The 12,090-nt window shown below is 46.3% G+C and overlaps 1 protein-coding gene across 1 annotated transcript; it reads left to right on the plus strand.

Annotated features, from left to right (window-relative positions):
- The first annotated feature begins 1,199 nt into the window (after nucleotides 1-1,199).
- On the plus strand, nucleotides 1,200-6,752 carry AICDA (activation induced cytidine deaminase). Its single transcript, XM_065635832.1, has 6 exons — nucleotides 1,200-1,276; nucleotides 1,982-2,038; nucleotides 5,569-5,716; nucleotides 5,887-6,157; nucleotides 6,352-6,467; nucleotides 6,667-6,752. Exons 1-6 carry the CDS (start codon nucleotides 1,200-1,202, stop codon nucleotides 6,718-6,720), a joined length of 723 nt encoding a protein of 240 aa, XP_065491904.1. The 3' UTR covers nucleotides 6,721-6,752.
- The last annotated feature ends 5,338 nt before the right edge of the window (nucleotides 6,753-12,090 follow it).

The following is a 12,090-nucleotide window of genomic DNA, read 5'->3' on the forward strand; positions in this document are numbered from 1 at the left end:
TTCTTTTTCGTCTCTGTGGAGAGCAAAGGGGCTCTCAACATTTAAGGAAAATAGATGATGTTTTAAACATCAAAGAATGAATTCCACTTACAGGCAGGACCAAAGAAAGGATCTAGTTAAATGTTTTATGAGACCTGACATGTTAAACCTTTTAGAAAATCATTACGCAAAATTTAATTTATAGGAGATACCAGGCTGACCATTAACATATTTCTTGACTGCTTTCAGAGCAGAAAATGTTGTGTTAAATATTCTGCAGGGTTTTAACTATGGAAATTAGGAGCCAGAACAAGAATAAAGCTGAAGCTACCTTTGTTTATCTGATGAAACACAAAGAGTTGTGGTATATAAGAAGCAGATTTCCTGGGGTGTGTTGCTTTTTTTTTCCTTTTCTTATTTTTAATGTCCTGTGTAACAAACATCCTCCTTGCATTATTAAAAGAAAAAACTAGTATGAAAGGGGGATAAAATAACTCTTGGTCTGTCTGAGGAGATTTGTCACAAGGTGTTGCTAGGGCAAAGGCTGAAAGAAGACAGCTGTTTCATTAGCAGAAGTGTCCTTTTTAACTCTGTTAAGTAGGACAGGGCAGGACTGCAGGCTTTTCTAGCTTTGGTCAGGTACCAGGAGCCAGATCCTCAAAGGGGATAATTGCCACAACTCTTGAAACCAATGCAACTTCCAAAATGTGGATTTGTTGTGTGTGTGCCCTTCCCAGACATTTCCTCAACGAGCAGGACAGCCCAGCCCTGGACTTTCCAGGAGTGCTTCTCTTTTTCCTGAATTGTGCCACAACAGCCACTCTCAAAGGCAAGTCCTGCCAAAGTGCTGGGCTAGAGAATCGTCTGCTCTGTTCTGGCGACTCATCTCTCCTTTTCATGTTTTTGCATATACTGGTTTCACACAGTCTTAGCATGCTGAATGTCAGTAAGATTAATAAGGAAAGTAAGTGAAGCAGAGAAAAAATGAAGAACTACCCTAGCATGAGGTAAACAAAAGCCCTATTTCTCAGTCGTAGCACTGACCATGCCCCACTTGTGGCAGAAAAGGAGCAGAATATTCCCTGGCTGCCTCCTCAGCACTGTGCCTGGCTGAAAAAGCCGCCCTATCCCTTAGCTGTCTTTCAGTCCCGCTGAGGGGATGGGTGGCCGGGTAGGAGCTGCGGGGCGGTGGTGGGGCAGAGGCTGGGCGGCAGAGCGTGATGTTGGCAGAGCAAAGCGTGTGCATCCTGAGCGTGAGCCCGGGCGTGACGCCCCCGTACAACCACACGCCTGCCAGGTGCAGCTGTCAGATGGAGGGTCCCGGCAGCCACCCTGCTGCTGGCAGATCTCAGTGCTGGTGCCGCATGGAACAGCAGGATCAGGCCCTGAGTCATTCCCCGCAGGTCCTTTGCATACACCTTTGCAATGCAGGTTTGCTACCACTCCTGGTGTGTGGACACGGCTCAGGCACCCATGGCCATGTTCAGGTGCTGAAGTGGGGCCAGGTGCTCCTTATCACACCCCAGGCTGTCTCCGGAGCTGGGTCCCTCTCAGTCTCTTCTTGGGCCTTGGTGTTGCCCCATGCTGCTAAGTAGCTGCTGGGTCTTTCAGGGGGATATGGAGGAGGGAGGAAGCCTGCCAAGTTTGGTGTTCCTTGAGCTCCTTCCAGCTGTGCGGCTATGGGGCACTGTGCAGAGCTCCCTCTGCACTGGGACAGGGCAGGGTCACCATCTTCACTGCACAGCTGCATGGCCCGAGGCCCAGAGGGACAGTGTGGTTTTGCCCACATTCACATTAGTGGTACACAAGGTCCCAGGCCCACTTCTAACCACTAGACAATGCTTCCTGCCTCGTTATGTTATTGATATTAATTGAGAATAGTTTTGCAGGTGGGGAGGGCCCAATAGGGAGTGCAGCGGGGGGAGCTGACCAATGACTGCTGAGCATCTTTCAGAACCGATGCCCCTTTGCATCTCAGCCCTTTGCTCTTCGGCTTCTGCAGCTCCAGAGACCTTTCTGACTCCACCCTCAACCACACCCCGATGAAATCTGGCAGGGGGTAGACAGGGGTGAATGGGGAGGGAACTCACGGGGAATCCACATTTCTGTACATCAAGTCAGAGGGCTGCACAGACGGAGCCTGCGAGACAACCTCCCTGCAATCCCACCACCTGAGAGAGACCCTGGCAGTCATGGACAGGTAAAATGAGCGTCTCCAGTTTCTTGCTCATATAAGAAATGAGGGTCTTTCTCTTAGAATTAACCTGCTCCCTGTTTGGTGCTCACGGTCCCTTTCCCCATCTGACTCAGCGATCTAACTCCCTGCCTCGACCTGCTGTCGTATCTTGCATCTCTGTGTCTCAGTCATTCTTTCTCTTTGACTGTCTGCCACCCTGTACTCTTTTCCCTTTCTGTCATTTCTCTTTCTCGTGACTATTCTCTGTTCCTTTTCATTATTTTTCTTTTCTAGAAGCCAAAAAAGATAATAGAAAGATGAACATTTGGATGCTATCCGCCACTTAAACACCTTGATCCCTGCCCTCTCCTCTCTCCTTATCCACCTGTTCTTTCTCTTGCACCAGATTTCCTTTGTGCTGGTAAGCACAGACTGTTCCAGCATTGGATTCCTCTACTTGCACTGCAATTGCTCTGTGAGATAATTATCACTAATCACTCTCCACAATTGCATATCATTCATACACCCAAGGGCCTTCACTCTGATTTGAGAATTGACTTCACAAATCTTTATTTGAGGAGAAGGTCCCTGTTCAATCTGCTTCTTCAGTTCCCACATATAATCACAGCTTCTGTGTCCTTGCTGCTTTCCCTTGAGCTGTCCTATAGCTATAGGAGTTGCACATGTATCCAGCACTTGACACTTAGCTGCAAATCTGCTCAGTTGCTCCATGCAACATCTGTTCATTCATTCTTCTTCTTGTACCAGTCACATTCCTAAAACCTCCTTAGCAAAAAAACCCCCTTGGGATGGTGAACTTCAGATAAAAGGGAAAACACGAACTGACGTTAATGAACAGTTCCAGTTGAACAAATGGCTTTTGTGATTCAGAATTGTCTTCACTTTGTTCTGACACTGAAAAATAACCCAAGTGATCATCATTTGATTTTTCTGGGTTTGGGGGTCATTTCTGGTTCTTCACTCTTATTTGCATCCACATGCTGTTTCACAGGGCAAAACTATTGAATAAAGAAAAATGAGAAGAAGTGAGAAAAGGGAAAGTTAGAAGAAGAATCAGAAACATTTTGAAAGCAAATATTTTTTGCCCAGAACTTAAAAAAAAAAAAAGAGAGAGAAAATGGAAATCCTGTTTTCCCTAAACTTTTTTATGTGTTGAAAAGCAGTTTCCATTGATGAAACATCAACATAATTGTCATCGTTTTTCACCTGGCTTATATGGTTCTTCAACATGTGACTGCATTTTTCACAATTCCTCTCTGTTTTCTGCTGTTGTGGCACACTCCAGGTAAAAGCTTTGCAACCCTCTGGCCTATCATACCTGCTCATTTCCCTTGTGATTGTCTGTGCTATACTCTCTGCACAACCTGAAGATCTGTCACACATGGCAGGGGTGTTGCCTCTCCAGCACCTCTGTCTTCCCCACATCCCTTCAATAACATATGTCTAGGAGGAAGAAGCCTGAGATGAACCACTGGTTGACAGTTTTGCAAAAGAACCAATACGTGTGTGTGTGTGTGTTAGGGAATATACACATGTTCATATGTGTTTGTACAAAGGCAGGGAAACAGGGTGAATCTAAGGTGGTGGGAAGTAGGGCGGCTTTAAGTGTGAGAAATAAACCAAAAGGCATGATGAACAACATACAGTGCAAGAGAGAAAAGTGGATAGGGGAAACACACACACAATGTGAACTGCCAGGGAAAGGGGTGATGAAACGCAGTGGGATCAGTTTCTCCTCTACTTCTGACACAACCTGCAAGCCCAGCAGAACAGAGCTGGGGCAGGACAGACCTCCAAGAAATTCCTGAGGCTGTTGTTGGGCTGAATAAAATGTTTAGTAGGGATGCTTTGCTCTCTGAGCATGTGCAGGACTCTGCAGTGCCTTGTCTTCTCTATGGATGTTCTCCTAGGAGGACACATGCCACAACTCCTATGTGATCTACTTCTCTAGGAGCAAGTCTGTATAAAGAGTGGCATAACTGAGTATGTGTGTGCTTGCTCTTTCTGTGTGAGCAGGACAGGTATTTTTGCACTGCAGGCTCAGGGTGACATGGCAGAAAAGAGGATGTGTGCAGGTGGCCTGCCTATCTGTGGGACAATCAGGATAGCAAGGGTGTGTGAGGGAAGAATGTGCCTCTCTGGCAATGCAGTGTGAGGTGCAAGAGGGATTGCTACAGGAAAGCAAATCATGTGCACTAGGTAACAAAAGGCAAGAGAATGTGTGTGACTCTATGAATGAGCACCTGTGGTGCAATGGCCATGTGCTTGGGTGCACAAAGGATAGAAGGTCCTGGAGGGGCAGAGAGGATACCACTGCTAGCTGGAGCTGAAGTGCTCTCCAGTGCTCAGGTTTATGGTGATGTTGGCAAATAGATGAAGGGTGTTTGTTCAAGAAACTTTTCCTTGCTTAGACTCTCAGATTTAAATTGGATTTAAATTCCTAACAAATTCAAACTCCCCTTTTCTAGACTTCACTGGAGAACGCCCAGAAAATCCAGCTCAATGTCACTTAAACTGACTCCCATCTCCCTGCTGAACATCGGCTTATCAGAGGGAAAAAGATGACAAAGGACAGGATTATTTTTAACCCATTAATTTCTGTTTTACATTGCTGTGGGGGAGGTGAGTATCTCACCTCAATGAACACAGCTGTACTCAACTGCCTGTGTACCTCCACTTGGCAGTGTGGCTGTTAGATACAGCTCATGACTATATCATCCTTTCTGTGCTCCTGCTGCCTCTCACCAGCAGGATCCTTGGGCATGGGAGCAGTCCCTTCCAATCTCACTGTTTGTCTAATGTGGGAATTTTACTTGTGTCTGGAGATGTGTCAGCATGTCTACCCCATTATGTATTCTGTAAGCTAGCGTATGGCACCTTACCCAAGCCCCCAGCCCTGCACACTTTCAACCATGCTCTTCCTTTGAGCAATTCTACGAAGAAACTCTGTCCAGTCTTCTGTAAAAGGCTCTAATTTGATCCATCCCTTGCCCCTTTTCAGGATCTCATACAGCAAAAATAATATTTCTTGATGACTGAAATCCAGGTCCTCTTATCTTCCCAGGTCTTCTCACATGCCTTCATCCTTCTCCCTCATTGGTGTCTAACTTTTGGATATTTGCAGATATTTTCACGCTCTACCCAGCCACAGTTGCTGTTTGACTGATCACTACTAATTCACTTACTGTTTCCACTCACAAGGTCACCTGCTTCATCCCCACACTCACGTCTGCACCCCTTCCCTAACACATTGCATGCAAATTACTGATGCTCTTCTTGTTCTGAGAGGCCTGGACAAGAGGAGGGTATTTTTGGTGCTGAGCCCTCAACAAAAACATGGCCAACTGCTGGCTCCAGGGTGGAGCTAATGTCTGTCTTGTCTCCTCCTGCAGCCTGCTGATGAAAAGGAAACTCTTCCTCTACAATTTCAAGAACCTGCGCTGGGCCAAGGGCCGGCGTGAAACCTATCTCTGCTATGTTGTGAAGCGCCGTGACAGTGCTACATCATGTTCCCTGGACTTTGGATATCTGCGCAATAAGGTATGGGGAACACCTTGGCATCCTGTTCTTATACCCATGCTGAGGTGTATGCAGCTCCAGGTTCCCTGGAGCAGCAGGGAAAGGAGTGCTGCTCACACTTCTCTCTGCAACCATCTTACACCCTGCTTACTCCCCGCCTCACGCCTTGCACCTCTCCCCCTTTCCCAAAGATGGGCTGCCACGTGGAAGTGCTCTTCCTGCGCTACATCTCAGCCTGGGACCTGGACCCAGGCCGGTGCTACCGTATCACCTGGTTCACCTCCTGGAGCCCCTGTTACGACTGCGCCCGACACGTGGCCGACTTCCTGCGAGCCTACCCCAACCTGACCCTCCGCATCTTCACGGCACGCCTCTACTTCTGTGAGGACCGCAAGGCAGAGCCTGAGGGGCTGAGGCGCCTGCACAGGGCAGGGGCCCAAATTGCCATCATGACATTCAAAGGTGAGATGTGCAGGCGAGAAAGAGATGATCGAAAGCTGGGGGTGGGTTAGGAGGACCCAGGAGGATGGGAGAAGCTAGGATGAGGAGCCAGAGAAGATGATGGCAGGATGTGATGTTTTAGTGATCCTAGGAGAGGTCAGTGTCCTCTCAGGGACAGCCTTGAGCACTCTTTAACTCCCCTGTGCCTTGCATAGATTACTTCTACTGCTGGAACACATTTGTGGAGAACAGGGAAAAGACATTCAAAGCCTGGGAAGGGCTGCATGAAAACTCTGTGCACCTGTCCAGGAAACTTCGACGGATCCTCCTGGTGAGGGCAAATTCTCCTTCTCCTGTGTCTTCACGTTCTATGTCCCTCATTCCTCTCTCCCCCAACTTCCTCTATCTCCTCTCCTCATTCTTCTCCCCTTCTCTTCCTTCATCCCATCTCCTGCCATTCCTTCCTTCTTCCCCATAAGGAACCTATGCTCACTTGACAACTGACCTACCATTTATATTTTGCCCTGCAGCCGCTGTACGAAGTAGATGATTTACGAGATGCCTTTAAAACTCTGGGACTTTGAAGCGAAAGTCATCAGCAACCAGAAGACTTCACAAACACTTGTTCTTTGGTTTCCAACTCTCTCTTTTACAACAGATGTTTATCTTCTTCCTTCTTTACCTCTCTCTTCCTTCCAGCCCTGTGTCTACAGATCAGACTATCCTTATTTTTTCTTTTCCAAGAAGAATTAGACTGGACTTCTGAAGACACATTCCCCAGACTCACACTTCATCCATTGCTAGCTGGGAATAGCCAGAACTGCAGTGACATTGCCAGAGAGGGATTTGCACTCCCTCGGTCCCTGCAGAGCTCATTCAGGTGGTCTACTAAATGGAGTTCTGGGTTTAGCCTAGCCCAGGTGGGAGTGGACAGACTGCAAGGTGTTTGTGCAATTGTGTTTGTTCTCACTGGCACCACACTGATCTGCACTTTTCATGAGGGCTTTGGGGAGCATGCCTTTTGTCTCTTAGAGCTGCACTACACTGAGCTGCTCTGCGTCCTCTTCTGTGGAACAGTTTATTTGTCCTTCTGGATGTGGGTAGGAAGTAGAAATCCATCACCATTTAAGTGGTGTAGCCCATGTCCTAACAGCGAAACTGGGCAGTTACTGGAAAGCTCGGCAGAGTATTGAAGTGAGTCCGGGACAGCCCAGGTAGCTTAACTTGAAAACCTCACTTGAAACCAGCAGGTCTTCTAAGTGGATTGTGTGTAGGCCCAGGCTCTGTAGTGCCTCCTGCCCAGAGAGGGAGCTTCAGTAGCTCTGGGTCCAGGTTTCGTGCCCTAGGAGAGGTTGAAACTAGACAATAAAAACCTAAAATGAAAGCAGAAGACTTGCTGGCCATTTTAAAGCACGAGCTGCAATTGTGGGTGTCCGGCAAGACATTTCCCCTTCAGAAATAGGAAGTCCACTCAACTTCTATTAACTATGATGAGATCCATTGCAGCTCAGGGTCAGTATTGATCAGTGTGTGGACCTCCCACCCAGCCAGAAAAGCAGCCAACCAAGACACTTCACCTCTGCAATGTTTTTTTTCCAGCATACATCTATTGGAAAACACACTTCATTTCCACTTTGTATTGTCCCTCAGACTTAATTTCTCGTTCATGTAGGTGGAGGCTGTGGCATTTTAGATGGTATATTAGGATTCCACATCAGTCACCATCTGTTTCTTCACATACATCAGGGAGAAGCATGACAGCTCTCACTGCTGGAGTACTTCTCATCCACTGAACGTGTCCTCTTAGATCAGATGTGCAATACGCTCCCTCCCTAGCTCCCTCTGATGGAGGCACCTTAACAGTCTCACAATCTTCCTTTTTCTCAGGCCTTTTACTGCCCATAATATAGCCAGATATGGATAGTTGGTGACTGGACTGAGAGTTGACCAGAAAAAACATCCAGCATGTACAAAGCTATACAGCCTGCAGATGGATATCTTCTGTAGGGGGCAAAATCAAAGCATTCTCCTGCATGGCAATCACTGTGTTTCCACTAGAGGAACCCCATTAGCACCTGATCTTGTGGACACAGTCTTTACCACGTTGAACACATGGGTTCATAGTACCTGCCTGCTCACCACCGCCTTCCCACAGTCTAAATTACAGATGGATTATCCTCTGCCATCTAAACCTCTTGAGGCTTTGCCAAGGCTAAGTGTGTCCCACATTCTGGGGGTGCTCTGTCATTTCCTTCAGAATGGCTGTGAGTTCTCTGCTCCATCCTGTTCCTCTTCCTGAGTCAGGCTGGAGGCTCCTGTGTCGCTCCTCAAAACACCTCCTTTGGTGATAGGCCAGTCCCAGGCAGACAGCAGAGACCCCTACACCCGCAGTGCCTCCACCTGCTAGGAAAGGTCACAACTGGGTGCATCACGAGTTCCCTACAACTTCAGGCTCCTGAGTCACTCTCAGCTTGAGGAATTTTGATCAGGAATAGCAATGAGAGTTCTTTGCAAAGCATTAATTTGCAAGCATGGTGTTGTATATTTGTTTGACATAGTGGTTATTATTTATATAAATAAAGGTCTTACAAATGAGCATCTGTTTTTGTCATTATTTTGGAACCATGTGGGTGAGAGAAGTAAAATTTGACACAGAAGATTGACAGGTAATCTATCTCTTCTGATTTCTGGAGACACAACCAGGCACTATCCTATTAAGCTGCCTTTATCCTTTTCACTTGTAACTTTGAAATTGTTGACAGTGTCACCCAGCAGATCAAGTCAGGTAAAGTGTCCAGACAATAGGTACTTTGGAAATACTACCAAAAATCTGTGATGTAAATGCTAAAGTTGTTCAAGATGCTTCTTTCATTGATTGCAAGTCTATCGTCCCCATTCATGACTCATAAATTACTAAAGTGAACACGGAAGTGCTGACTAAACATACTTCACAAAACCACAAGTGAAGCAGAGTTGAAAACGGATCACTGTCTTCCAGCTTTTGGTATTGGCCTATACAACATCATTGTCCTTCTCAGTGAAATTGTTGGAGAGCTAATAGAAAAAGTAGCATTTTCTAAAAAAAGCAGTTGAGATACTTTTGCTGAAATGCTGTCAAACATTGAGTTGAAGATACTTGTTGAAACATAACAATTGATGACATTTCACAATAGGAGAATAAATGCAATGAGTGAATGCAAAGGAGCATGTGCTACATCCAGAATACATCCTAGGTTGCTTCTTCTGAATCTAAAGCAGATTAAATTCAGAGTGAACTGTTTAGCTAATCCATGTGATTTAGCTATAGGAATTTGGCTCTCCTGCTAGAGTGATTCTTTTTAACAGCATTTTTTCTGTTCTCAAATACCAATTCCTATTATTTGCTACAAAGTATTCTTTGAATTGGCATTATTAATTAATTCAACCTCACATACATTAGGCGTTTCTGCCAAGAATACCTCCCTGGAGGATGACTGTTATGTAGTGACATTACTTTTTCAGCCTAAGACCTTTACTTGCTTTGCGTTAATAGACTGTGTATACAGGCAACATTTCACTACTGCTTATATACTCTTGAGTACCACTTATGTTTACAACCTGCCCCTTATGGAGATGGGCCTACATTGCTAGCTGAAAACCTCAGTCTTACTTGTTCCAACATCCCATGGCTTGCAGCAATGAACAAGGCACAAGCACATCCAAAAAGCTCTATAACTGTTGCCCCAAGCCATGCTTCCCACAAGGGTGCCCATCTCTCAGTTCTCTTGTTACTCACACCCTAAGGACTAAAGCCACAAGCGATGACAGGATATAAAAGATTGCCAGCAAATCTGGCACAAACACGAGCTCTCATCAGATCTGTTCCTGTGACTGCGCGTGTTATGTTTTGGGTGCTTTTTGGATGCTCAAGCTTTGTACACCATTACTGTAAGCACACATTCACGAGGCCTGGGGAGCTGCAGAAAATCATCCTGCACACGGGCTGGGGGTAGCTCCTTCATCCTCTCTGAACGTCATCCTGCGTGTCTCTGCATGATCTTTTGGCAATATCAGACCCTCGGGATGCATCCAGTCTTACAACAACTGCTGCGTGCGTTATCATCCCAGGGGCTGGGATACAGAGACCACCCGCTCTGTGAAAGCTCCAACTCTGCAGCAGAGCAAGGTACAGGGTTGGTCTTTGATAACAGAGAGAACAGGATAAACAGGGGATGGAATGGTTATTGGTAAAGTGTGGAAAATCAGGCATGGCTGCCATCTCCTGGTGCATGGGCCTGTTTGGCACACTTTACCAGGGTGTTGGCTGAAGGGATGTTGTTCCTCGCTGCAATCGGCTCCAGGAGTTCAGCTCTTCACAACCCTCAGAACATGTCTATTAAAGAGCACGACACTGACATCATTCCCACAGCTGCACACAGCATTACTCCAGGTCAGTACAGAGCGTCCTTGGACATCACATTACAATAATAAGAAACAGATTACCATTAAACAATGCAAAGACACGCTTCAGGCCCTTGCAAAAACAGGGGGGATTTTAAAAGTGTGTCTCCCCCCACCCCCTCGGCTTGTTCTCTCTCCCTCTCCTACATGCGGGTACTTGGAAACTAGGACAGCAAGGGGCTTCAGGGTCATGGTGTCCAGACCTCTGCTACTTGCCCCTTAAGGGGTTTTCAGCCTATATGTTTTTGTGTCCAATATTGTCCTCTAGTTCAAAGCAGTTTTTTCTTCCCTCTCTGGTGCTGACCCTTTGGTGTTTCTATGAGCAGAAATTACATTATTTAATCACATATGTATTAAATACTCAGGTTTTGTTCACAGAGGAAATGTGGAGCGGTTTGGCACAGAAGAGACCATTTGTTCTGACAACACCAGCAGGGACAAGCAGAGCCTCTGAAGGGAAGGAGAAAACGGGTTGCTGCCGGAGCAGAGGTCAGAGCATAAAGATAGATGCCAAAGTGTGTGGCGAGTATTTTGAAGGCTGTCTTTGACTTTTAAATCTCTCATACACTTTTGTGATAGGCAGGTTTCCCTTCAGGCTTCCAAACCTGCATAAGATATAGCACCATTGTTACTGTTGTTGTAATTATTATTACTGAGCATAACATTCGAAGGACTGATGTGGCTTTCAAAGGTGCAGGGCTAATATTGAGAGAGGTAATCTTCCTGCCTACAAGGGGCCTGTCTCCTCACATGGGTGAGTGCACCCAGGTTCCGGGGCAGGGAGGATGTTGATGGCTCCATGCTATGGTCTTGTTATTAATCACGGTTAAGAGCTATCTTTCTCTACAAGCTGGAACAATGTTTTTACCAGTTCAGGGGGACAGAAGAATCTGAGAGTAGACAAGCTCTCTTCTGTGATTACCTCTATAGGCTAGCAGTGTGGTATACCCACCTATAGGCCTTTACACACCAGTGGAGGCACAACAGGGATACAGCAGATTTCAGGTTCAGTATGGCAGGTAAAATTGGTGTAAAAAACTTCACCGGGCTAACTTTAAACTGGCAAGATTCCAAATGGACCAGGGAAGGTTTGTCCTCCTGCCTTCAGTGGGAAAGGGCTGAGCCTTCCATGAAGAGTCATGCACTGTTGCTAATTCATAAAAATGAGTCTGTGCACTTCAGTTAAGACAGGCACTTCTGTGCAGCTGAATGACTTGGTAATGTCCAGAGCTGACACAAGCAGTAGCAGAACTGTGACCCATGATATCGACTGGAGATGCCAGAGATCTCTGCCTCATTACGCCCCAACGCTCAGCTGCAACTGGGACAGATGCAGACACCAGCCTGTGACAGTGTTCACTTCAGAGTCCAGGCTTGTCCTGGTTTTGTTAAAAACAAGTTTCTCTTTTAGTGAATTTCCCTGTCAGCTAAAGTCTTCCTACTAACTGCAGTTTTCCTGAAAGTTAGATACATGTTTTGGTAGACACAGCAAGGGAATGCGAGGTCATTGATAA

This window comes from Caloenas nicobarica, chromosome 1 (genome assembly GCF_036013445.1).
Source record: "Caloenas nicobarica isolate bCalNic1 chromosome 1, bCalNic1.hap1, whole genome shotgun sequence".
Classification (NCBI taxonomy): domain Eukaryota; kingdom Metazoa; phylum Chordata; class Aves; order Columbiformes; family Columbidae; genus Caloenas; species Caloenas nicobarica.